Genomic DNA, 23,768 nt, shown 5'->3' on the forward strand with positions numbered 1-23,768 from the left:
TCTTCACCACATTTGCTTATGCACCCATTTGTCTTCAGCGATCCTATCATGGAGGTGTGCAGTCAATGATATGATTTTTTGTTCTTTGATGCCTGGTAACTGATCCCTTTGGGACCACTCGATCACACAGGCTGGTGTGTTCTTCCATGTGGACATTGTTGCTTCTGAGCTAGATGGCCGCTTGTTTATCTTCAAGCCTTTAAGACCCCAGTCACTATCTCTTTTGATAGCCGGGCACCATCAGCTTTCTTCACCACATTTACTTGTTCACCCACTTTGGCTCCAGCCGTTGTGTCGGGAGAGTGAGCATCATAGAGTTCCAATTTAATAAAAAGGTATTCATGCATTGAGGGAGTGTTTCAGTAGAGGCCCAAGGTCCTTCCGCCACCTTAATACTTGACCTATAAATATAGACACATAGATCTATTTCCCCATCCTATATATATTTGCATGTACATGTCTTTGTCTAGACCTCTATGAATGCCCTTTGACTCCTAGCTCTTTCCTCCATCTCCCTTGACTTTCCTCCTGCCCTACTACCATGCTTCGTCGCCACCTGGGCTTCTATACTGTCCTCTTACATGAACCCAGTGCTCTGAAGAATCTTCATTCCAGTTGGAACCTTGTGAGTCCACATCTAGATATTAGCCAAATCAAATCAGGGGAAGCCATCCATAAAACCAGCAGTAATATGTAAATTCAAAGGATCAAAAAACTGTTCATCTGGTTGGGTTCTGGCCAATGTGAGCCACCTCACTTAGCCTCACCAGGGTGCCCATGGGCCACTTTGCCTTTTGATCATGGGCCCCATTACAAATTCTCAACAAGAGCCCCCTTGGGCTACATCATGAACTTCAGACCAGCCATCCGCTCTCATCTCTTCCAGTCCCTGAGAACCAGAACCATGGGTGTCAGTGGCCACTCAACCCATCTTTTTGTTGCATTTCTCCCACTTGCACTAAGTTCACCTAGCAAGTATTTCAAGCTGACCACGGGTTCCCTGTATCACTCAGTCCTAAAGCAGTTTATTCATGGCTCCAGATTTTTCCAGTTTCCGGCAAAAACTACTAGTTCAAAATTTAGAAAGCCAAAGGGTTCCTTCTTTTTCTTCTTCAGTCTGTCAACAGCCACCTAAGTAAGTCTTTAAGTTTCAATATCCTGACACTCAAGACTACGGGTGGCCCTTATCTTTTCAGAGCCTTCTTTGCAGGTGTGTCCTTACATCCATTTAAAGATTCAGTTTAAAGGCTGAAGGCAAGCAGGCTTATAAACTCTATTTTTACTTCCCAATCATTTCTCAATTTCTCTAACAATAATAGAAAAAAAACAATATAAACCTAGATCCTAAATCCAATACTCAAAACAGTCAAGTTCCCTGCTTACCTAAACTATTTCATTGGTATGAAATATAGCCTTAGGCCTATGACTATATCAAGTCAGGGCTGGGCCTTCTGTCAGCCATTTTCACTAAGCAGAATGGTCTCTGAGACATTCAAGGGGTGGTTTTGTCCCCCTTAGCTCAAGACTCACATCACATTTCACCATTTCAGCCATGAATAAACAAAGAAAATAATCAAAACTTTTAACTTCCCATGTCCTTGTCAGAAAACATGCCAATAAACTGTATGAGCCAAAAAAACACACAAAAACACCCTGTATTGGGCATATTTGACCAGCTAGCCAAAGGAGAACTACCTTAAGGCAGAAGTCAAATAAGCCTCCACTCTCCATCTTCATGATGTTTTTCTCTAGTACCCCAATCCCATGTCACCATAATGTGCTATGCTGGCTTGATTAGAGAAACAAATCCAGAGACACTCATGTGTACGAAAGAAAATTTATCAAAGAGGAATTGTCAATTATGTATATAGAAGGTGTGTTTCTGATGTTCTTTGCCTAGAGGACAAAAAATTTTAAATTTCACTCTTAGCAATCAATATAAGTTGTTTTTAAAGATGGTAGCTATAAAAATGTTGCAAAAACAAAAATATCAAAAAGGTGTGTGTAGCACTTACCATCTTTATAGTAAATTTACAAAAATAAACAGTTACAAGGATGGATTAACAGTCCATTATCAGAATAGGATGTGTTAACGTAATGGCTCAGTAATGACACACAAACCACATAAGTATGTAACAGTACATAAGAGTTTCGTAAGATACAGAACTAATTGCATTGAGTCACGTATAAGCAGAAATAATTACCCACTAATCACATGTAAAAGTGAAAGTAATCAAACATTTAGGAGGCTCAATTGTAAGAGAACTCCCACAAGCTACTATCTATATTTTCGTGTGCTTATTTAAATCCTTGAAATAACAGAAAAAAGGCTTAGTCAATACTGTGTCAGGGAACAAAGGCTTTCCCAAATTGGGGAGTGTTAAATTTGTCAGGACCAAATAAAGAAATTGCAATACTACTGCAGGAACACACCTGCCGTGACCCAAAAAAAAAAAAAAAAACCTTCAAATACATATTGCATGCACTACATAGCATCTGAGGGAAAAAAATGTTTTAATCATTTTATTGAGGGCTCGTACAACTCTTATCACAATCCAGATATCCTTCCACTGTGCCAAGCACATTTGTTGTGCTCTTTCTTAAAACATTTGCTTCCTACTTGAACCCTTGGCACCAGCTCCTCTTCTGAGAAAATTTATGCACGCAGACAGCATTATTTATCTCCACTAACAACTTTGTGTTTGGTGTTCTAATATGTATTCCCCACTGCTACCAGGCCTCCTTAATGAATGGATTAAACTACATAAATGGGGTGTTTCTAGACTACGACAAGGTTTGGACAGTTTGATAATAAAGCAAATAAACAATACGGTGCTCTTGTTAAGGCAGGACCATGAAAAGCAGGTGTACAACCCTAAACTGATGGATTAGCCTGCTATGCCATTCACTATGTGTAAAATGAACCATCCAGAGGCAAAAGAGAATATATCATCAAGAAAAAAGCTTCCGGAGTGCCGCATGCACATGCTTTGGAGCGGGGTCCCTGTGACAAGTACCTCTATGTAAGAGTACATTTTAGAGATTAACTTTTCATATAAAACACAGTGTTAGTCATTTAAAAAAATTCTGCATTCAAAAGATACTCTAATTTAAACAACGTGTTACCATATGTACAATTGAAGCTCTATATAACAAAATATGCGATACCCCTGAAAGGTTGGATGAAAACCAACGCCATTATTCCTGAGTTGATGCTGGCTCAGAGTTCCACATGTGTTAGAATAGAACTCTATAGATATTTTAATGGTTGACTTTTTGGGAAGTTAATTGGTAAAACATTATTCAGAGGTATTATCCAAGAATATAGGAATATTATCTCAGATGCTTATAAGCAAAACAAACTATAAAATATTACAGAAATAATTTATATGGAGGTTAAAGGGATTATAAAGCCAATAACTTCTTAGTAATTTTTAGTCATATAACAAGTAAGCAACACCTATTTTACAAGGCATTTAGGGTGAAAGAAGGCTTTTCAATGTGCCTTGTAGCCTTAAAGTATTTCTGTGATTTTTCATGTATCCTTTAGATAGAGGACACTTGTAGGCTTCCCACATTCTTTACATTAATAGGGTTTCTCAGAGTGTTTTCTGCCAGACGCAAGCCATAACATTTGTAAATGCTTCATATGTGAAAGTTGGATATGCAAGAATGAAGACCACCCTCCCCCCAAAAATAATGCATTTCAATTATGGTCCTAGTGAATTTTGAAAATACCATGGAGAGCCAAGAGAATAAACAAATCTGTGTAAACGAGCTGCTTGTGGACTACTACAGTAATTGGATAGTTTGATACTAATGGGAAAAATGACATGGTACTATTGTGGAGGTGGGACCATGAAAATAGGGCATGTACCAGCCCACCCTGGTGGATTAGCCCGCTTGGCCACTCACTATACTTACAATGAGCCATCCCAGAGACAGGAAGAGAATTCTAAGATCACCAACAAATAAGCGTCAAGAGTGCCGCACGCATGTCGCCTTAGACCTGGGGTGCCTGTGCTGGGAACCTCTTCAACACGAGAGCACACAATACAAATAAGTTGTTCATATAAAATACAACGTTGTTCATACAAAAACAAAATCCTAGATCAAAGAGATACTGTAAACAAGGTAAGTTTTATACATAGGCACAACAAAGCTTTATATAACGAAATAGGAGGTACACCTGAAAGGTTGCATAAAACTCAAACCCACTGTTCCTGAGTTGACTCTGGCTCAGAGAGATCCACACGTGTTAGAGTAGAACTCTGTAGACATTAACTCTGTAGACATTTTACTGGTTGAGTTTTTTGGAAGTAAATTCTCAGTCCATTCTTCAGGGATAATACCCAAGGGCATATGATATCATCTCAGATGCTTATACTAGAAACAAACTTCAAATTATTACAGAAGTGATTTATAAGAAGGGTGAGGTGTCTATAAAGGCTGTGAAGTAACTTCTTGGTACTTTTGTGGATACAACATAAAAACAGCCATACCTGAAGGTCTTGCCACATCCTTTACATTAAAAAAAAAGGTTTCTTACAGAGTGTTTTACAAGGCTTGTAGGGTGAAAGGCGCCTTTTCAACATGCCTTGTAGCCTTAAAGATTTCCTACAATGTGTTCTTTCATATGTCGTTTAAAGGATTTGGGTCACTTATAGGCTTTCCAACATTCTGTACATTCACAGGACTTGTCATCAGAGCGTGACGTGACTGCATATGTAATCGCAGAGAGGTAGGCCAAATAAAGTTTTTCCCACATTGTTGACATTCATAAGGTCTCTTGCCACTGTGTGTTATCATATGTTGCCGAAGGTTTGCAGGCATACTGTAGACTTTCCCACATTCCTTACATTCATAGGGTTTTTCCCCACTGTGCATGTTGACATGTTGCTTGAAGTATTTGGGACATCTGAAACCTTTGCCACAGTGCTGGCATTCGTAAGGTTTCTGTTCATTGTGTGTTTCCTTGTGTGTATAAAGGCGAGAGACACAAGTAAAGGCTTTATCACACTGCGTACATTTATAGGGTTTCTCTCCAGTGTGCATTTTCTCATGCATTCTAAAGGATGAGTGAAAAGCGAAGGTTCTCTTACAGTACTTACACTCATAGGGTTTCTCTCCAGTGTGGATTCTCATATGCTCTCGTAAGTATGCAGGAGAACATAACCTTTTCCCACATTCCTTACATTCAAAGGTCTCTCCAGTGTGCTTTCTCATATGGTCTCGTAAGGAAGAGGAATAACTGAAGGATTTCCCACATTCCTGACACTCATAGGCCCCTCTAGTGTGCATTCTCGTATGTTCTCGTAAGTCTTCAGGAGAACTGAATTCTTTCCCACATTCCTTACATTCAAAGGGTTCTCCAGCATGCATTCTCATATGCTCTCGTAAGTGTGTGGGAGAACTGAAAGCTCTCCCACATTCCTTACATGCATAAGGTTTCTCTCCACTGTGCCCTCTTAAGTGGACTTTAAGCTTGTGGGAATGCATAAACATTTCCCCACATTGGTTACATTTATAGGACTTATCGGAGTGTGTTTCCATATGTCTTTTTAAGGACATGGGCCAACGGTATGTTTTTCCACATTGTTGACATTCACAGGGTTTTTCACCAGTGTGAGATCTCATATGGCATTCAAGGTATGTGCGAAACGTGAATGCTCTCCCACATTCCTTACATTCATACGGTTTCTTTACCCTATGACGTTCTAAGTGTAGTTTCAGGGAAGAGGAAAACGTAAACATTTTCCCACATTGCTTACATTCATAGGACTTCTCATCACAGTGTTTTTCCATATGTGCTTTTAAAGAGCTGGGTTTACTGAATGCTTTTCCACATTGTTTACATTCACAGGGTTTCTCACCAGTGTGAGATCTTATATGGCTTTCAAGGTGTGAGGGAGACCTGAAGGTCTTCCCACATTTTCGACATTCATAAGGTTTCTCTGCATTGTGCACTTTCACATGCTTTTGCAAATATTTTGGACAAGCGAAGACCTTGCCACACTGCTTACATTCATTTGGTTTCTCTTCACTGTGCACTTTCACATGTCTTTCAAAGGACTTGGAACAGATGAACTTCTGGCCACATTGCTTACATTCATAAGTTTCCTGTTCACCATGTGTTTTCTCATGTCCACGAAGGGAGGAATAGCAACCAAAGGATTTCCCACATTCCTTACATTTATAGAGTTTCTCTTGACTGTGTTGTCTTAAATGGAGCTTAAGAGATGAGGAATGCATAAAAGTTTTCCCACATACTTCACACGCAGGGCTCTCCTGATCTCCGTGACCACTCTCACATCCCCTAAAATTAAGAAGGAAGTGATTAGTATGACCACATTGTTACCATTGGCAGTGTACGGGTATATTTTATGTGCTGTCTCAAAGTGAAATAACAAGAAAACTTGACTGAGGCCTTGATTAAAGTAATTACCCAAACACGGTTTCTTATGGGTTTCCCGAGCACTACTTGTATCTCACACATAGTTCAGACCCTGCAGGTCTACATCATATGTATGAAACTAGTCTTGTGAACATTGTGAGCACGTCATTTAGTAAGGCTTCACGTTCTCTCTCTCTTCTAGATAGTATATACTGGGTAAGGAGATATTACTCACCTCGAATCCTGCTTCTGAATGTCACGATGATCTTGAACATACTGCATTTTTTCTTTACTTTCCAAATCAAACGAGGAAGTATAACTTAGGAAACTTTTTATTTTCTCATCAGAGATTTCATTCCCCAAAACGTCGTGCTGGGGATTTGATCCACTGGTGTCAGTCTGAACACGGTTATCTGTAAAAATGGATACTACAATATAATTTGTGGAAGAGAAAAGGCCTTTTTGGATTCCTTTTCATATACTGAGGCAGAACGCTAAACAACTTTTTCAAGTAATGCGGAACAGGTAAGCAAAGGGAGACTGGGGGCTTTGCGGAAAGGATCCACACGGCAGTCCGTTCACAAAGAAGTCCTCTGCTGTAGATCTGACCCCATTTTGATATGGAACTGTCAGCCATAGGGTGGATGTAAAACTAAACTTCTTATTGTGAATTACACAAGGTTTTACCAAACAAATCATCAGTTTGACATTTCAAAATCCATGTACATTTTATTTCATCTCATCATGATGCTGATAATGAAACTTCACAAGGAATCTTTGAGTCTGTTTTCACTCCTACTTTTCTAGCCCTTCTGAACTTTGTCCTCAGGTAAATACTGTCCTTTGAGCTAAATGGTTTTCTATTTTATGGTGTGTGTACCTCACTAGTATTGTTGGGTTTTTTTTTACAGACCTACAATTTGGATAAACATTGAACCATGGAAGCAAGGTCTGTTCCAGACATGAAGGGTGACAGAGGGCCAAAGTCTTGGATATTCCATACCAGCAGTCTCGAACACACAAGTCTGGCTCCTTTATGATTTTGAGATGTGTTCCACATCTTCTCATTCTATGCAAGACTTTAATAGTAGGTGAGCAGTATGTTCAGGCCTCAGGTTGTGGCCACTCATGTTGCCTGATTCACTATACCAATTGTTTTCATGTATCTTTGTATTTTCTTGTATCTTTGGATTGGAGAGACCAATCATTGCACCTTATATGACTGCTCACAAACATTTAGACTTTAGGTCCTGCTCACCACTGTCCCTACGAACTGTGTTGTTACAAGTGACTTTGGAGTCCCTTGGGATAGTGGTCCTCAGATCCCTAAAAATGCTTGTTTTTTTTTTAAGAAATAGAGTACCAGTATGTTCTTCGAAGGATCTAACCATCTAGTCCTTTAGAATCCAAGAACATTAGCAGTTCGAAACACCCACACACAGATGCTATCTACCAAGATATAGTTCCTAAAGATTAGAATCTGATGTTTATATAAATAGGATTTTAACATAAAAGAATTTTGGGAGTAATAGAGCAACTGACATGGCCCAATGCTAGTTTTTAAAAAGTCTTCTTTCACAAGGAAAATATGAGAATGAATGAAAAGTGGAAAGGAAGAAAAAGATAAATGGCAAAGTACATTTTGCTAGACATCTCTGAGAGCCCAAATCCCCAAAGTTAACATCATCCTTCTCAAAGATGAATTGATTTTGGTAATTCTATATCTAAGTATGCTCTCAGTATTAAAAACCCTCTGTATCCTAAAGAGTCTTGCCTTCCTGGAGTCCCAGATGCCTCTTTCCATTGTGCCCAGCCCCACTGGGAGAAGGCAGAGAACTGCACAGCTGCTATTGTGTTAATGTGATAAAGCTTATGTTTGGGCAGGACTATGAAGGGCAACAAAATATTTCCAGGAAATGGCCTAGCACTTTCAATCGAGTGGGAGCTGAAGGGGGATATGAGGAGGTTCAACTGCAGCAAAAAAAGAAAAAGTGTCAGTGTTCATATTGCATTAGTGCACAACTCTCACAGGGCTCAAAGCCACAAATTCCTTTGTGCTCCAGAGTTGATGCTTAAATTTTGGGAGCTTCGCCCCCCCAACTACCATGAACCGAATTCTACCTTGCAAGTCTGGATAGAGCAGAGGTTGTACACTGGTGCAGATAGGAGCCGGAGACACAGGGAATCCAGGGTGGATACCTTCAGGACCAGGGTGTGAGGGGCTATACCGGGAGAGTAGAGGGTGAGTGGGCTGGAAAGGGGGAACCGATTACAAGGATGGATCTACATGTGACCTCCTCCCTGGGGGATGGACAACAGAGAAGGGGGTGAAGGGAGATGCCGGACAGGGCAAGATAAGACAAAATAATAATCTATAAATTATCAAGGGCTCATGAGGGAGGGGGGAGCAGAGAGGGAGGGGAAAAAAAGAGGACATAATGCAAAGGTCTTAAGTGGAGATCAAATGCTTTGAAAATGATTAGGGCAAAGAATATACAGATGTGCTTTATACAATTGATGTATGCATGTGTATGGATCTGATAAGAATTGTATGAGCCCCTAATAAAATGTTTTTAAAAAAATGATTAGGGCAAAGAATGTACAGATGTGCTTTATACAATTGATGTATGTATATGTATGGATTGTGATAAGAGTTGTATGAGCCCCTATTAAAATGTTAAAAAGAAATTCGGGAGCTTTTATAGTCAAGAGAATTCAAAAGTCAGTTTAATATAAAACCATTTCATGGGAAATAGGCCAGGTCTTCCTCTAACACATTGCTTTATCACAGCCCAAATCATGGAAGATACATTTGTTCCACAAAAGACTAAATGAATAAACGATGTGATCCTCACCGACTGATTCCAAGATCGAGAAGGTTTCCAGCATGACATCTTTGTAGAGATTCCTCTGAGTAGCGCTCAGCAAAGCCCACTCTTCTCGAGTGAAGTTCAGAGTAACATCCTCAAAGACCACCGAGCCCTAAAAGATAGCGCATATTGCTTCAGTAAGGTATCGCGTGTGCGGGAGGAAGAGTGAGGCAGCCAGTATGAGAGGCTTAGCTCAAGTCACAGAATTCTGAACCACAGGCACCTAGCCCCCTTTGGGCGGGAACTGTTATTTTTTTAATCATTTAATTGAGGGGTTCGTACAACTCTGATCACAATCCAACATCCATTCACTGTGTGGATCACATTTGTTGCCATCATCATTTTCGAAACATTTTCTTTCTATTTGACCACTTGGTATTGGCTCCTCATTTCACACACCCCCCCATTCCCTTGGTCATGAACCCTTGACAATTTATAAATTATTATTCTTTCATGTCTTATACTGACTGGTATCAGTCACCCTCCACCCACTTTTCTTTTGTTCGCCTTCCTGGGAGGGTGTTATAAGTCGAACATTCTGATCAGGTCCCCTTTCTCCTCTCACTGTACCCTTCCTCTTCTAGTATGGCTACTCTCATTATTGGTCCGAAGGGGTCATCTGTCCTGAATTACCTGTGTTTACAGCTCTTATGTGCACCCACATACGTGCTCAGGTCTAGGGTAAGATATGTAGGGTACAACTGGGGTTATGATTGTTGAGAGGGTTAAGCATTAAAGAACTGGAAGAAAGTTGTGTGTTTTATTGGTGCTGTATTGGTTTTAATGGTGCTGTACTACACGCTGACTGGCTATCCCTTCCTGTCACGCTTCAGTAAGGGGAAGTACAATTGTCTACAGATGAGCTTCATGTTTCCATTCTGTACTCCCTCTCATTCACACTGACCTGATCTTTTTGTTCTGGTTCTTTGATGCCTGATGGCATCGACACCTCATGATAGCATAGGCTGGGGTGCTTCTTCCATGTGGACTTTTGTACTTCTGAGCTAGATGGCCATTTGTTTATCTTGAAGACCCAGCTGGGCACAATCACCTTTCTTCACATTTGCTTATGCACCCATTTTGGCCTCAGCAGTTGTGCTGGGAAGGTGAGCATCACGGAATGCCAGCTTCTTAGAACAAAGTGTTCTTGCATTGAGGGAGTACTTGAGTAGAGGCCCAATGTCTGTCTGCTACCTTAATACTTAAGGAATATACGTACATGTTTTTATATATAGGGAAATAGATCTATTTACATATGTACATGCCAGTATTTAGACCTCTGTAATTTCCCATTTGCCTCCTGGTTCGTTCCTCTATTTCCTTTTACTTTCCTCTTGTCCCACTCACATGTCCGGCTTTAATTCGGGTTTCAGTAATTACTCTCGTCACATTCCCCTAGATCAAGCCCTACCGAACACCCTACACCCTGGATTTTAAATCACAGTCATTTCCTCGTTCCTGGATTTGTTAACACCCACTTCCACTACCCTGCCTCCCTTTCTCCTGGGACATGCCCCACTCCCAAACGTTCCTATTATTTTCTCCTCCTGCTTTTTTATCTCTCCTGTCTTACCTAGATAGAAATGCAGTGACAGTAATAAGCAGAAACACAAGACAGCAAAACAAAGCAACCAAACAAAATAAAACAACAAGCACAAGAAGTCCTATAAATAGTTCCAGGTCTGTCTGATGACCTTTAAGAGTATTTTCTAGTCCAGTCGGATGGGGTGCCACAGACTGCCCCAAAGCCTACTTCTCATATTCCCCAGGAACTTCATTGCTTTGCTCTCCTTACTGCTCTGTTGCAAGCCCTTAGTATTTTGCCCCTAAGTAGATATTAAGGCAATGAAATACAATATACTTGGGATGGTAAAAGCTTTGAAAATGTGAAGTTCCAAAACAGAGACTGAATACACTCTGAGTACTCACTTCATTAAAAGTCGTTGCTTTTACATATTTGGGCAGATCCCAGAGCAGGATAAAGTTGCACAAAATAATTTTTCAGGTAACAGTGGAAAGAAGACTAATTTGTGTATGGCATTGGCACAAGAAACTCCATTTTGATTCAGGCGCTTCCATGTTAGTTCTTGAAACTTACCCCTCACCAACCTCCCCCTCCCTTTGATAAACCACAAATGTCCAAAATGTATGTTCTCACTAAAAGGATGCTTGCTCAGCTTGTTTCCACAACTCCTACCAAATTCCCAGAAAAAGTTTAATGACTGTTTCCCCTTTTTAGAACCCTTCTGTAAGCATGCCCCCTCCCCAGCTGTGCCTACCAACAGGGGGTATAAAAACACAGCAAAATGTCCCACGGCGCAGCTTCAATAACTCAATACCCTGAGTTGCTGAATCCACCCCCAAGCTTCTCAATAAAGCCTGCTTCTAAAACTTCGTTAATTGGGTCTTTAATTCTGTTTTCACGTCCAAATAAACATTATAATTTGTTCTATAAACCTTCACCCAATTCACAATTTAAAAAATGCTGGCACAGGTATTCAGTTTGCTAAGATACTGTATTTCTTCTCAGACATCAACAACTGGAGCAGCAATGTCCAGACATCGCAAACACAAGGCACATTTTCACTGCTGCTCTATTTGAATAAGTCTCTGAATGCAGCAGAATCACAGAGCCAGGTCTGCTCCCTCAGACGCAGCAGAGTCAGAGACAGTCTCCTCCCTGGGCCATGCCCATGCTAACGGAAGCACAGGCCAGGGTCCTGGGACTGGCAACATGTGACACATGGTAGGAAAAGAACAGTTAGCTCTTGGAGAACAGAACAGCCGGTACCCAAACCCACTGCCATTCAGTGGATTCATATTCATAGACCCTCCTGGACAAGAGGAGAACTGCTCCATTCGATTTCAGAGGCCATCTTAACATTACAGAAGCAAATTGCCTATGTGTCTACCTCAGAGTGGCTAATGTTCTTGAACCAATGACTTCCTGGCTAGCCAGCTAGTGTTTAACCCACGGTGCTACTCAGGCCACTACCCCACACCAACAGGGCCCAGGACATCCGTAACTAAATGCCAAAATTAGAGGGCAGTGCAAACTTCATTGAAGGGTCGGACCCGAGCGGGAGTTTCCCTGGTGTCACAGTAGGTTATGTATTGAGCTGCTAACTGTATGGTCAGCAGTTCAGACCCATATGAGGTCTGATGAGGCTGTCTGTTCCTAGAAAGATTTAAAGTCATAGAAAACCAAAGGGGCAATCCTATTCTGGTCTAGAGAGAACACTGTAAGTAGGAATCAATTTGATGATAGTTGATAACGATTTAACCCTAATGGAACCAAAGGATATTTCAATAGAGAAGAAAAAGCCTTAACCAGTTAATCCCTTTAGAACAGCGGCTCTCAACCTGAGGGTCGAGGATCTTGAGTGTCGAATGATCCTTTCATAGGGGTCGTCTGGTTCATAACAGTAGCAGCATTACAGTAATGAAGTAGCAACCAAAATAATTTTATGGGGGGGGGTGTCACCACAACTTGAGAATCTGTATCATAGGGTGGGGGCATCAGGAAGTTTGAGAACCACTGCTCTAGAAGAACAGTGGAGAATGCCACATCATGAAATAAAGAGAATCAGTTAGAAGAAAGCTTTAGGGATAATAAAAAAAAATCTATAAATTCAAAAAAAATACTAATCCCACCTACATCAGATCCCAAGGCGGGACTGCTGCTTAAACCCTACAGGCATTTTTAAAAGAACTCACTGGGCCTGGGAAATCTGGATCATAACCTCAGGGGACATCAAGTCAGCATAGTTCACAAAGACCATGTTCTACATGCAAATTTGGTGAGTAGGGACTGACTTCGCGACCAGGTGTTGCAGGTGTTAACTATTGGCTCCCCTCATCCAGAGGAAAGAAGAGCGATGAAGAATCAAAGACACAGGAAATAATTAGTCTCGTGGCCACACATCAGTCTCTACAACTGCACAACCAGAAGTAGACGGTGCCTGTCTACCAGAACCAAGCGCTCTGAGAAGAAGGATCACAATAGAAAATCCTGTGTGGACTGGGAGAAAAGTCTAGAAAACAACTTACAAACATTGGAAACCAGGCTGACAGTATAGAGACCGGTGGGAACCCCTTGACTATTGCCCTTGCCCTTCAGATCGGGAATGGCACTCACCATGCTGGAATAATCAACCAGTTAAGCGTCCCCCTTTCCCCACGGAGAACATTGGGAACATTAGACAAGAGGAGGAACAGGAACAGGATAAGGACGACGGTACACGGACAGGATTGTAAAAGATGAGCTGGAGGAGACTGTAAATATGATCAGGTTAGTAAGCTCTGACCAGATGCTCAGTAAAATGTTTTTTAAGATTGTGTATGTGTGTGTGTGTGTGTGTTTCAGCTCTTTTTAATTTTTTCCATCTTCTTAAGATATTTTAAAGGGCATCAAACACTACAAAAGCAGATGCTAAGGAAAATAAGCCTGGAGACAATGATGGTTCACTTACTCTACACTTTCCGGTCCACTGCTTAATGCCAACTTCTTCCTGAAACCCTTATCAGTTGGACTATTTTTTGTCAAGTTCAAAAGGCCCCCAGAGGCCACCCCTAGTCCTCTAAGGTATGCCATTAAGCAAAGAACTCACCAGCCTTTTATAACATTTTCCCCAGCAAGCAATGGAATTATATAAAGTCATCTCCTCCCCAGAGAACACTACCTTGACAATGCCTCCTACCTTTGTCTGTTACAGTCTCAACCGTCTTAGCAGTTTGTTTGCATCAGTGACTGTGCCCGAGTCCCTAAGCAACTCCAGGCAAATCCCCTCCACCAATGTGGATCGTACACATGGCACAATCCTACTAAGCAGGACATCCACTCCTCTTCTCTACAAGATTAGGTTCCCGAGAGCAGGTTATTGCATGGAAACTGGAGGATAACCGCATCATGGATCAGATGGGAAAGCACTTCATTACAAAACTGCCAAGTCACTAAGAATCATGGCCTCCACCAGTTGGCACACGACCTTCCCCATCACAGCCAGCATTCCTTTCTTCCAGCACTTGTTAACTGCCAGGCATATGCCATTAGTAAAATAGTAGGATAAATCTTTTACCATTGTCCTAAGTGTAAAATGTCAGATAAAGAGCCTCCGGAGGAGAGGCATAGTTGTGGTACAGCTTCAGCCTATAATTAAAGATTTTTCTAAAGAGGGACTTATTGCACCAACCCTTGCCATACCACCTCCATCTAGTTGATCCTGACTCATGGCAACCCTACAAAGGGTTCCTGAGGCTGTAGATCCATATGGGAGGGGACAGCCTCATCTTTCTCCCTAGGAGCTGCTGATGGGCTTGAAACACCAACCTTGAGACTAGCAGGCAGTAGTCCAACATTTACCCAGGGTCCGGGGGTCAGAGATGTCTCAGTTCAATTTTAAAACATCGTAATTGCATATTTGGTTCAAAATGACATAGACCTGGAACTTTTGAAGAATGGCATTGTTCACATAAGGGTGAATTTTAGCCTTTCTAGGAGAGTCAGTTGAGCCCTGGTGATGCATGGTTACCCCTGGGGCTGCAAGATGCAAGGTCAGCAGTTCAAAACCATCCGCTTTCCCAAGAAAAAAAATGGGGCTTTCTATTCCCATAAAGAGTTACATTGTCCATTGCAGATACACTCACAGAGGGTCCCAAAAAGGAACCAGTCAGGGTGCAGCATAGCAGCTATGACACACGCAATATTTCTCTAATTCTTTCATGTTTCCTTCCCTCCTAAACATGATCATGAGCCTGTTCTACCTTACACATCCGGCTGGACTGGGGCATGCACACTGGTACAGATAAGAGCTATCTACATACAGAATCCCAGATAAGTTCAGGAACAATAATGGGAGTAGTGATACCATGAGGGTAGGGGGAGGAACGGGGATTTCAGTGCTGGTGGCTTGTGCTAATGTGGAGGGAAGACCTGGGAGGCAGAGATGCTCAAAACTCATTGCTGCCTCATAGCCACCCCGAAGGACAGGCGAGAACTGCCCCTGTGGGTTTCCGAGAGTGTAGTTCTTTACGGGAGTGGACGTTCTCCTCTTTTCTCCCAAAGAGCGGCTGGTCATTGCCAACTACTGCCCTTGCGGTAAACTGACAGATATGTCCCCACTACGCCACCGGGGCTCCTTGTTGTAGCAATAAAGGAAGAACAACAGAAAAGCAGTGTACAGACAACTCAGCAAGTTTCTGTGTAGAAACACCACCCTCAGCACCCCCAGACTTCATCCAGATGATCCACAAGTGTCCACCAGGGGGACACATTACTTCAACGGGCCAAATGCCAACGTCATCCAACTCCACTTCACCCACAGGAAATTTTCATGACTTGTGATTTCTTTGTTTCTTGTAAAGTATACATGTAGTAAATGCAATGAATAATCGATGTCTCTCAATGACGGTGCTGGCAAAACATGTTGAAAATACCCTGGACTGCCCAAAGAGGACACAGATTGTCTTGGAAGAAGGATGGTCAGAATGCTCCTGAGAGGCAAGGAGGGTGAGGCTTCTCATGTGTTCGGACATGTGATCAGGAGAGATCAGTCCCCAGAGAAGGTCATCATGTCTGGTACAGTAGAGGGGCAGCAAAAGAGAGGAAGATTATTGATGAGATGGATTGACTCAGTGACTTTAACAGCGGCTCACACTTCACAGCATGAGGATGGCACAGGAACCGGTGTGTTCCTCTCTGTTGTGCATAGTGTGCCTGAGTCAGAGCAGACTCAACAGCACCTAACAACATGTATGTGGGTATGAGATGGATTCACACAGTGGGTGTGGCAGCTGGCTCAAACACAGGGAATGCTTGTTTCAGTCTGTGGTGCCTGGGATCCCACTGAGGCAGAAGGAGTTGGACTTGATAGCATCTAGCAATAATAAGGGACAGATACATATATCTGTGAAGTTATTCGTAATGTCAACCCCTCAAAGAAAAGCAGATAGGCTTTATTAAGATATGAATAATAAAACCAACAATAATGGGGAGGAGGCCAGTTAGGAGGTATTCAACTTATCAAGACCATTTTAAAGGAAGCACCTGGTCTAAGAAAAATTGTAGGAGGTCTGTTGGTCTTGGTGTTTATTAATGGGTGACTAATTAGTCTCCTGTGCCTGTTTCCCTTACAGCTAAAAGCATTGTGAGATAACTCAGTTATTTATGACCACTTTAAGATTCTCTGGAGGGCGTGCATGCACCCTTGATTTGGTGCTGCAGTGAGGAGGTGGATCTCGCCCGTGTTGTGTGTGTGAGTGAGTGAGTGAGTGAGTGTGTGAGGACGTAGCTTGTTGTCTGTGACTTCCCCCTCCCCTCCCCCCTTCCCCGCTGCTGCTGCTGCTGCTGCTGCTGCTGCTGCTGCTGCTGCTGCTGCAGTGGCTGCTCCCTGCAGCTCCCTGGGCGGAAGGAAATGTGTGATAACGATGACATGGAGGTGGAGAGAGCTGCTGACAAACAGGCTCATCATAATGCACTGGAGCGAAAATGTAGGGGCCACATCAAAGACAGTTTTCACAGTTTGCGGGATTCCATCCCATCACTCCAGGAGAGAAGCAACAGGCATCGCGGGCCCAGATCCTAGACAAAGCCAGAGTATATCAGTATATGCGAAGGAAAAACCACACACACCAACAAGACATAGACGACCTCAAGTGGCAGAATGCTCTCCTGGAGCAGCAAGTCTGTGCACTGGAGAAAGCGAGGTCGAGTGCCCAACTGCAGGCCAACTACCCCTCCTCAGACAACAGCCTCTATAACAACGCCAAGGGCAGCACCATCTCTGCCTTCGATGGGGGCTCGGACTCCAGCTCGGAGTCGGAGCCCGAAGAGCCCCAAAGCAGGAAGAAACTCTGGATGGAGGCCAGCTTAGCACAGCGGGGCAGGCCAGCAATAAAACTCTCTCTTCCGCTGTCTCATCCTCTCAGTTCATTGTTAGACCCCTCTAAGAGACTTTATTTTTCTTACCATTTTTTTTTTTACATAGAAGCTCTTGGACAACAGCTCTCATTCTCCATTTCCACTCCCCACCCCCCAGTGTTTTCCCTTCAGGGATTCCCTGTTCCCACCAGGAATTTTTAAACCAAAACACCCCAACTTGGCAGCTTTTTCTGTGGAAGACAGACGACCAGCCGGACCTCTTGAGCACATGGTGTCCTCACTGCCCCACCAGCTCCTCCAGCCCTGCTGGCACCAGCGCCTGGAGGACTCCTATCCTCCCAGGCCTAGCCTCCCGTCCACAGTCACCTCTATTTGATAAGACTTGGTGAATCTGTGAACTGCTCCACTTTACGAAGATGATCAGTTTGGAATAATCAGAATTATCCCTCTCCCTAATCCTTTTTAGGGACTGCCCCCTCCCCACCCCACCCCCAAAAGTTATTTATCATCCTTACTGAAAGACCAGATCCTCAGAGAAGCTATGGTTTACAGGGAACCTGGGGACAGGTTTGCAGCTGAGTCTTTGGCATGTTGAACCCCTGCATCTTTGGCTGATGAGAGCCTGTGCTCTCTCATCACCCCCCAGAGTGGGGCCGCGAGGGGAAGGCTGGGGCAAGGGCAGAGGTTTTGTATTGAGAGCCAGTGATGATGTTTTGATATTTATTACCTGCTACTGAAATTTGAATCTGAATGAATTGTCCCTATTTCTGATGATGTCGGCATTATAAAGCAACAGCTTCATAAATTATGGATCAAATCTTGCTTTCCTTCCCTGTGCACTTCTAAGAAATAGAGCCAACTGGTTTTGTATGTAAATACCAAGAGCCATTTACCTGGTACTAAACTCCGGCAGCGCGGCCCCTCCCAATTCCCAGACCCCACCTCCCCCCTCCCTCACTGGAGCCCAGCTCCATTCAGTGGCCCAGTCCTGGCTCTGGCTGCAGTCACCAGGTCCCTGGAAGGGCTTCATGTTCCAGCCTCATTTCTTTGTCCCCTCCTCCGTTCCCAGCATTCTCTGATTTCTAGTGTATACTCTGTAGTCTCAGTCCGTGTTTGATTCCATTCCATGGAAATAAAAAGTATGTTGTACATACTGTGAAAGAATTGTCTTGCAAGTTAAGGCTCCCCCTTTACTATAAGACTATAAATAAAAACTTATTTTATCCTTCAAAAAAAAAGATTCTCTGGAACCCTACATGTCATTGTGCTTATCTTCGAATATAGTGCTGTTATTATTCAAGTGTTTAGACAGTGTGCCTACTTAAGTAATGTTTACATAGATATGTTTTTTAAAATTAGTGCTTTAATGTTTACTTTGTAATCATTCCCTTGTATAAAAACCATGTCCATCAGACTGTTGTCCTCACAATCCCATGCTTTTTATATCTCGTTCTTTTCCTTTCACCTGCAAGCCTTATTTCAGACTCAGCTTGATGCGGGATAGCTGGTCTAAGCACCCACAAAAAAATGACCAATTTAGGGTTTGGAATTGAATTCCATATTTACTTCTGCAAACAAAGGAAATCTTCCCTCTATAAACACACAGATGCAGAATACCCTAGTTTGCTCCCAGAGGGGATTCAGGCACAAACCGTTACCTGAAACCACTCCCTTACACAGGAAGTTCTCAGAAAATATGCTGCTGTACAGAACCATTACAGTGGAAGGGACCGACAAAAGGACAAACAAGCCAGACTCAGGAGAAGCATGGCCGCAGCGCTACTTAGAGGCCTTTGATGACAAGACTTCATCTTACACACTTGGACATACTGTCAGGAGACCGGTCCCCGGAGGACATCATGCTTGATAAAGTGGAAGGTCAGAGAAAAAGAGGAAGACCTTGGACAAGACAGATTGACACAATGGCTGCATCAAAGGCTCAGGCACAGCAACTGTGAGGACGGCACAGGACCAGACTGTGTTTCATTCTGCTGAGCACAGGCAAAGAACCAACTCCAAGGCACTTAACCACACAAACAGTTATTTTCAACTTGTCTTTTTTGCCATGTGAAAATAGCACTCAGACGAACCTCCTTTAGAAACGCCTGCACTGCACATTCTCCAAGAGGTTCACGATCTAGCAATCCTGTTGGCTGGCCGATTTCAGAACAAGCTCTATACCGACACTGTCCTGTCACCGTCTGCAGATCCAGCTGTCAGCATCTTTAGTGCCCTCACTGACTCAGGGTGAGGCAGCTTGTCTCCACCTTCTAAGCATGATAGGCCCTGTGCCTTGTCGACGTGCTGGGTGGATATTTTGTCTTACACTCTGGCTTCACTCCTTTTCCGTGTGCCATGAAGTTCCCAATTGCAATCATCCTGGAAACCCATAATAAGTCTTTGTTTTATTTTGAAATCACATTCACAGGTTGTTTTTCTGTTTCCTTTGCTATATCATGACTTACCAGGACAGACTTACAGCGTGTTGTCTGAACAGAACCTCACCCCAAACTAGGGACCAGTGAATCAACACCCTTTGATAGGTCAACAAGAGTCAGACTAAACGGAGTCTCCCTGCAAGTCTGACCTTTGCAAACGTCCTCAAACTACAAATGACTCTCTGAATCCCCACCTCACACTCTGCTCACTGGCATCAGGTTAGTTCGGACTCACCTCAACTCTCACTCTCAAACACCCAGCACAGTGCCATCCCATCAGTTCTGACCTATGGTGGTGGTGGATGCCACTGAGTCAGTTCCAAACCCGAGCGACCCTCAGCACAACAGAAGGAAACACTGCCCAGTCCTGCTCCTTCGCCCCCACTGTTCCTAAGCTTGAGCCCTTGTGGCAGCCACTGTATCAGTCCATCTGGTTGAAAGCTTCCCTCAGTGTCGCAGCGCCTCTACCAAGATGATGTTCTTCCAGGGATCGTCCCTCCTGGCAACAGCATGCAGAGCATGGAAACATTCGGATCCCTTACTAGCACTAGGTTGGGTTTTTCAGAGGCTGCACACCTTGACAGGAGCAAAATCCCTTATCTTTCTCCCACTGACCTGCTGGTGGGTGTGAATGCCCACCTTCCAGTTAGCAGTTCATTACCCGCTATTGCCCTAGCGCTCCTTACTCATAGTGGAAATTACAAAGCAACAAGTTACAGCCCACAGAGGGGGCTGCGCCCAAGCACACCCACAGCAGGCTCTCCCCCACTGTTGGGTCGGGGACAGGCTGCAGAGGGGATGCTCCCAGAAGACCACTCAGGGACCTCCTTTGCAGGCTCAAGGTTGGGCTCAGCTTGGAGTCCCCTCCCTCAGTCCTTTGCTTCCTATGCCAGGTGAGTCACCTGCAGTCTCATGCCTCAAAGACCGCTCACCCCGCTGTCTGCAGTTTCCACTTTTAGCTTGTCCTGTCCTCCAGGACAGAGGCTAGCTAGGACTTTCTATGGCACAGATTCCACTCTTTTCATTTAGTTATGTGTTTCTAACAAGGCATTTTATTGGGGCTCTTACACCTCTTATCATAACCCATACATCAATTGTAACAAGCACATTTGTACATATGTTGTCACCATTTCCAAAACATTTTCTTTCTATGTGGACCCTTGGTATTGACTCCTATTAGTTTGTTCCTCCCCCTTATTTTTTAACTTCCAAAATTACATCATAGTTTCACATTTTTCCTGTGTACAATTTAGCTACATCCATTATATTAATCATGTTGTGCAACTAACACGAGTCTGCTTCCTTAAAAACAACTCCCTCCGCCCGTCCCCTCCCAGGTCACTGCTGTTTCCCCAAGGTGATTCCATCCAAACCAGCCCCAGGTACTTCAAATCTGACCCACTCAGGTTCCTTGCGTCCACTAGAGAAGACATCAGCTAAGTCTAATGGTTTCGGGTCCCAATAATGGTTGGAACCCCAACCATTGGTTAGCAGGCCAGCACTCACCCTCATACACGTCTGTCTCTCTACTTGTTTTCAGACTCTGTATGGCTTCAGAGACCTGAAAGGGGCTCCCACTTTTTTGTAAATGCACCTCTGGAAATTATTACCCTTCCCTTGGCTACGTGTACTTCAAGTAAACATAACTCTGTTCGATCTTCTAGATAGTTTTGAGAGTGCCCATTAATGGAACTGCCGCCACAGACAAACAGGAAATTGACCATGTGCACTGCCATACAAAACCCTAACAGCAATCAATCGGCGTGGGATCTCAATAAGGAGTTCATCCAACGCATTCTCGGGCAAACCACGGAGGGAGGACAAAATGTAGCGGCCCAGAATGTTCCCTAAAATCTGTGACAAAAATATTTTCAAAAACTGCTTGCTTGGGCCACACTCCGAGGCAATGTGGGGCAGGAACCAGTATGAAGAAGTTCTTGGAAGAACCAAAGTCACAAGCTCCGCGGCTTACACGGGAGAGTGAAGGTGAGGCCTATGAACCCTGACAATCCACTTCTCCAACCAATTCACTTCAGGTGTGCACCTACCTGTGCTCTTACCACTGCCCCCGCGGCGGGACACAACCCCCTCCCCCCGCCCCCCAATCCAATTCCAATTGAAGGACATTCTGCACATGGCTCCCGACTAGTCCCCAGAGCAACACAAAGTCAGCCCCAAACGGGGAGTCAAAGGACCAGGAAAAGGAAAGTAAAACGAACAACAAGGACGCGCCAGGTAAAATTTAAAGGAACCTTCAGCAAAATCTGCAAAGGAATCTGAGCCCCAGGGGTACGCAAAACCACTGCACACTGCTGACCTAAGGAGCCTCGGACACCAGACACCGCCCAGCAGAGCAAAAGTAACCTGGGAGATTACTCATTTCCCTTCTTAGGGCGTAAACCCGAGAGGGCTAACCTGAGGGACTTGCTTCAGGAAAGTTGACTTCAAGAACGTTCCCAATACACCGCCCAGATGCCAGCCACCCCCACAGTCCCCAAAGCAGGCAGGAACCTCCGGATGGCCTCCCTGTAGTTCCAGAGAGACAAAAGCGGATGGCTAAACTTCCCAGTGAAAACACCCTGACTGTCTGGGACTGCTGCCAGGCCGCGCCCTCGGTCCCGGAGTTTGCTTAGGAGGGGAGAGGGGGGTCACCCCCAGAGCACCGCCCACTCCTCCTGCAGGAGACCCTGAGAACCTTAGCTCAACAAAGATGGCTGACATCAATCCGACCCCATTTTGTTCAGACTCCATTTTGGTTAAACCTTTGTTACCACGTCCACTCTTAAGAACACTTGAGTGGCCTCCTATGCAAACACGCCGGATGCAAGAACCGCGCGCGCATGCGTGCGTGTAAGAGAGAGAGGGAGACCCTGCAGGGGTCGCGGTCGGTCGCGGTCTGGGGCCATCTGGGGAAGGCTGTCTGAGGCAGAGGGAAGGTGGCGCCCGCAGAGAAGGGCTGGTTTGAAGGTCCCGCAGCACGACCGTGTCCCCGGCCCCACCGCGTCCCCGCGACGCTGTTCCTCAGGGACAAGATGCTGCTCTGTTTACGGCCCTGGTGGCGCTGCGGATGAGGCGCCGGGCTAACCGCAAGGTCAGCCATTCGAACCCCCGCCGCTGCACGCGCAGGAGACACCTGAGGCTTTCGGAGCCCGTGAGGACGGACGGACGGACTCAGGCAGGACCCCCGGGGCAGTTCTCCTACGTCCTGCAGCGTCGCAGGGTCGAAGCCACTTGACGGCCCGGAGTGTTTTTCTTGGGGCCCCAGTGGCGAAAAGCCTTGTCTGGTGACTGAAGGTCGCGCAGGCGCCCGCCACCACCTCTCCAACCCGCGGACCCTCGTCCCTGGCGGCCGGTGACACTCTTAGGTTGTCCAGTGGGCGCTGTCTGCGCGTCTGTCTGTCCTCAGTCGCGGTGCCCTCCCCTCCGAGTGAACACCTTTCCCTCACAAACAGTCCTGACTTCGTCCGTCCCGCGTGAGGAGACCCTGCGGACGCGGAGGAGCGGTTGTTCCCTCGGCGCGCCCCTTGCCCGGGCCCGCGCGCGCCCTCAGCGCCCCGACCGCGCGGACCGTGAGGAGAGCGCGGCTGGGTTCGGCGCGGCGCCGCTCGCAGAGCGCTCTCCCGGCGGGCTGGGCGCGCGGACGCTGCCGGCGGGCTCCAACGGCCGCCCTCGCCCTCCTCGTCCCCCGCCCGCGCTCACCATGCCGGGCTTCGCCGGGTGGACGGGGTCCTCTCGGCGGGGACAGGACCCGCGGAAGAACGCGGACGGGACCTTTGCAAACCCAGGAGGCGCCCAGCGGACACCTCAGAGCAGGTTTAAGAACCGGCCTCCCGCCCCGACTCCTGATTGGACAGGGTTAGTGGTCCCGCCCTCGGCGATGCTGATTGGACGATGCTCGTGACCGCTTCTGGGAATCGGGCTGCAGCCTACCTTCAGAGGCGGGCTTTCGTCTTAGCCCCGCCCCCGGGCGCTGCGCTTTTAACCCTTGTGCTGCCGGAATAGGCATCTTATGGCGTCTCCTGACCTTTGAGCACTAGGTGAACACCATGAAAGGTAAAAGCGTTTTCGGAGGAGCAAACCCACCCTGCCCCGAACAGCCGTAGGTGCCCAGTGTTGGGTCGACGACAGGTTGGCAGGGCCTCAAAGCTTCTCCCTGCACTACCAGGAAGGAAGCTGATGGACAGTTC

At 45.1% G+C, this 23,768-nt stretch overlaps 1 protein-coding gene and 1 pseudogene across 1 annotated transcript; one reads left to right on the forward strand and one right to left on the reverse strand.

Moving 5' to 3' along the window:
- Positions 1–76: 76 nt before the first annotated feature.
- On the reverse strand, positions 77–23,417 carry LOC142443494 (uncharacterized). The gene is made up of 4 exons (XM_075544842.1): positions 23,281–23,417; positions 9,250–9,376; positions 6,630–6,807; positions 77–6,316 (listed from the first exon to the last, which is right to left on the reverse strand). The coding sequence occupies exons 1-4, from the start codon at positions 23,281–23,283 to the stop codon at positions 4,633–4,635; spliced, it is 1,992 nt and encodes a 663-aa protein (XP_075400957.1). The 5' UTR covers positions 23,284–23,417; the 3' UTR covers positions 77–4,632.
- LOC142442406 (protein max pseudogene) lies at positions 16,677–22,816 on the forward strand (annotated as a pseudogene).
- Positions 23,418–23,768: the final 351 nt, after the last annotated feature.

This window comes from Tenrec ecaudatus, chromosome 1 (genome assembly GCF_050624435.1).
Source record: "Tenrec ecaudatus isolate mTenEca1 chromosome 1, mTenEca1.hap1, whole genome shotgun sequence".
NCBI lineage: Eukaryota > Metazoa > Chordata > Mammalia > Afrosoricida > Tenrecidae > Tenrec > Tenrec ecaudatus.

What these genes read in the sequence shown, in the direction of transcription:
- LOC142443494 (XM_075544842.1), bottom strand. An exon ending in CTCGATCTTGGAATCAGTCG is followed by an intron (nt 6,808 to 9,249) that starts GTGAGGATCACA and finishes CCATTTTTACAG; the next exon opens with ATAACCGTGTTCAGACTGAC. An exon ending in ATTCAGAAGCAGGATTCGAG is followed by an intron (nt 6,317 to 6,629) that starts GTGAGTAATATC and finishes TCTTAATTTTAG; the next exon opens with GGGATGTGAGAGTGGTCACG.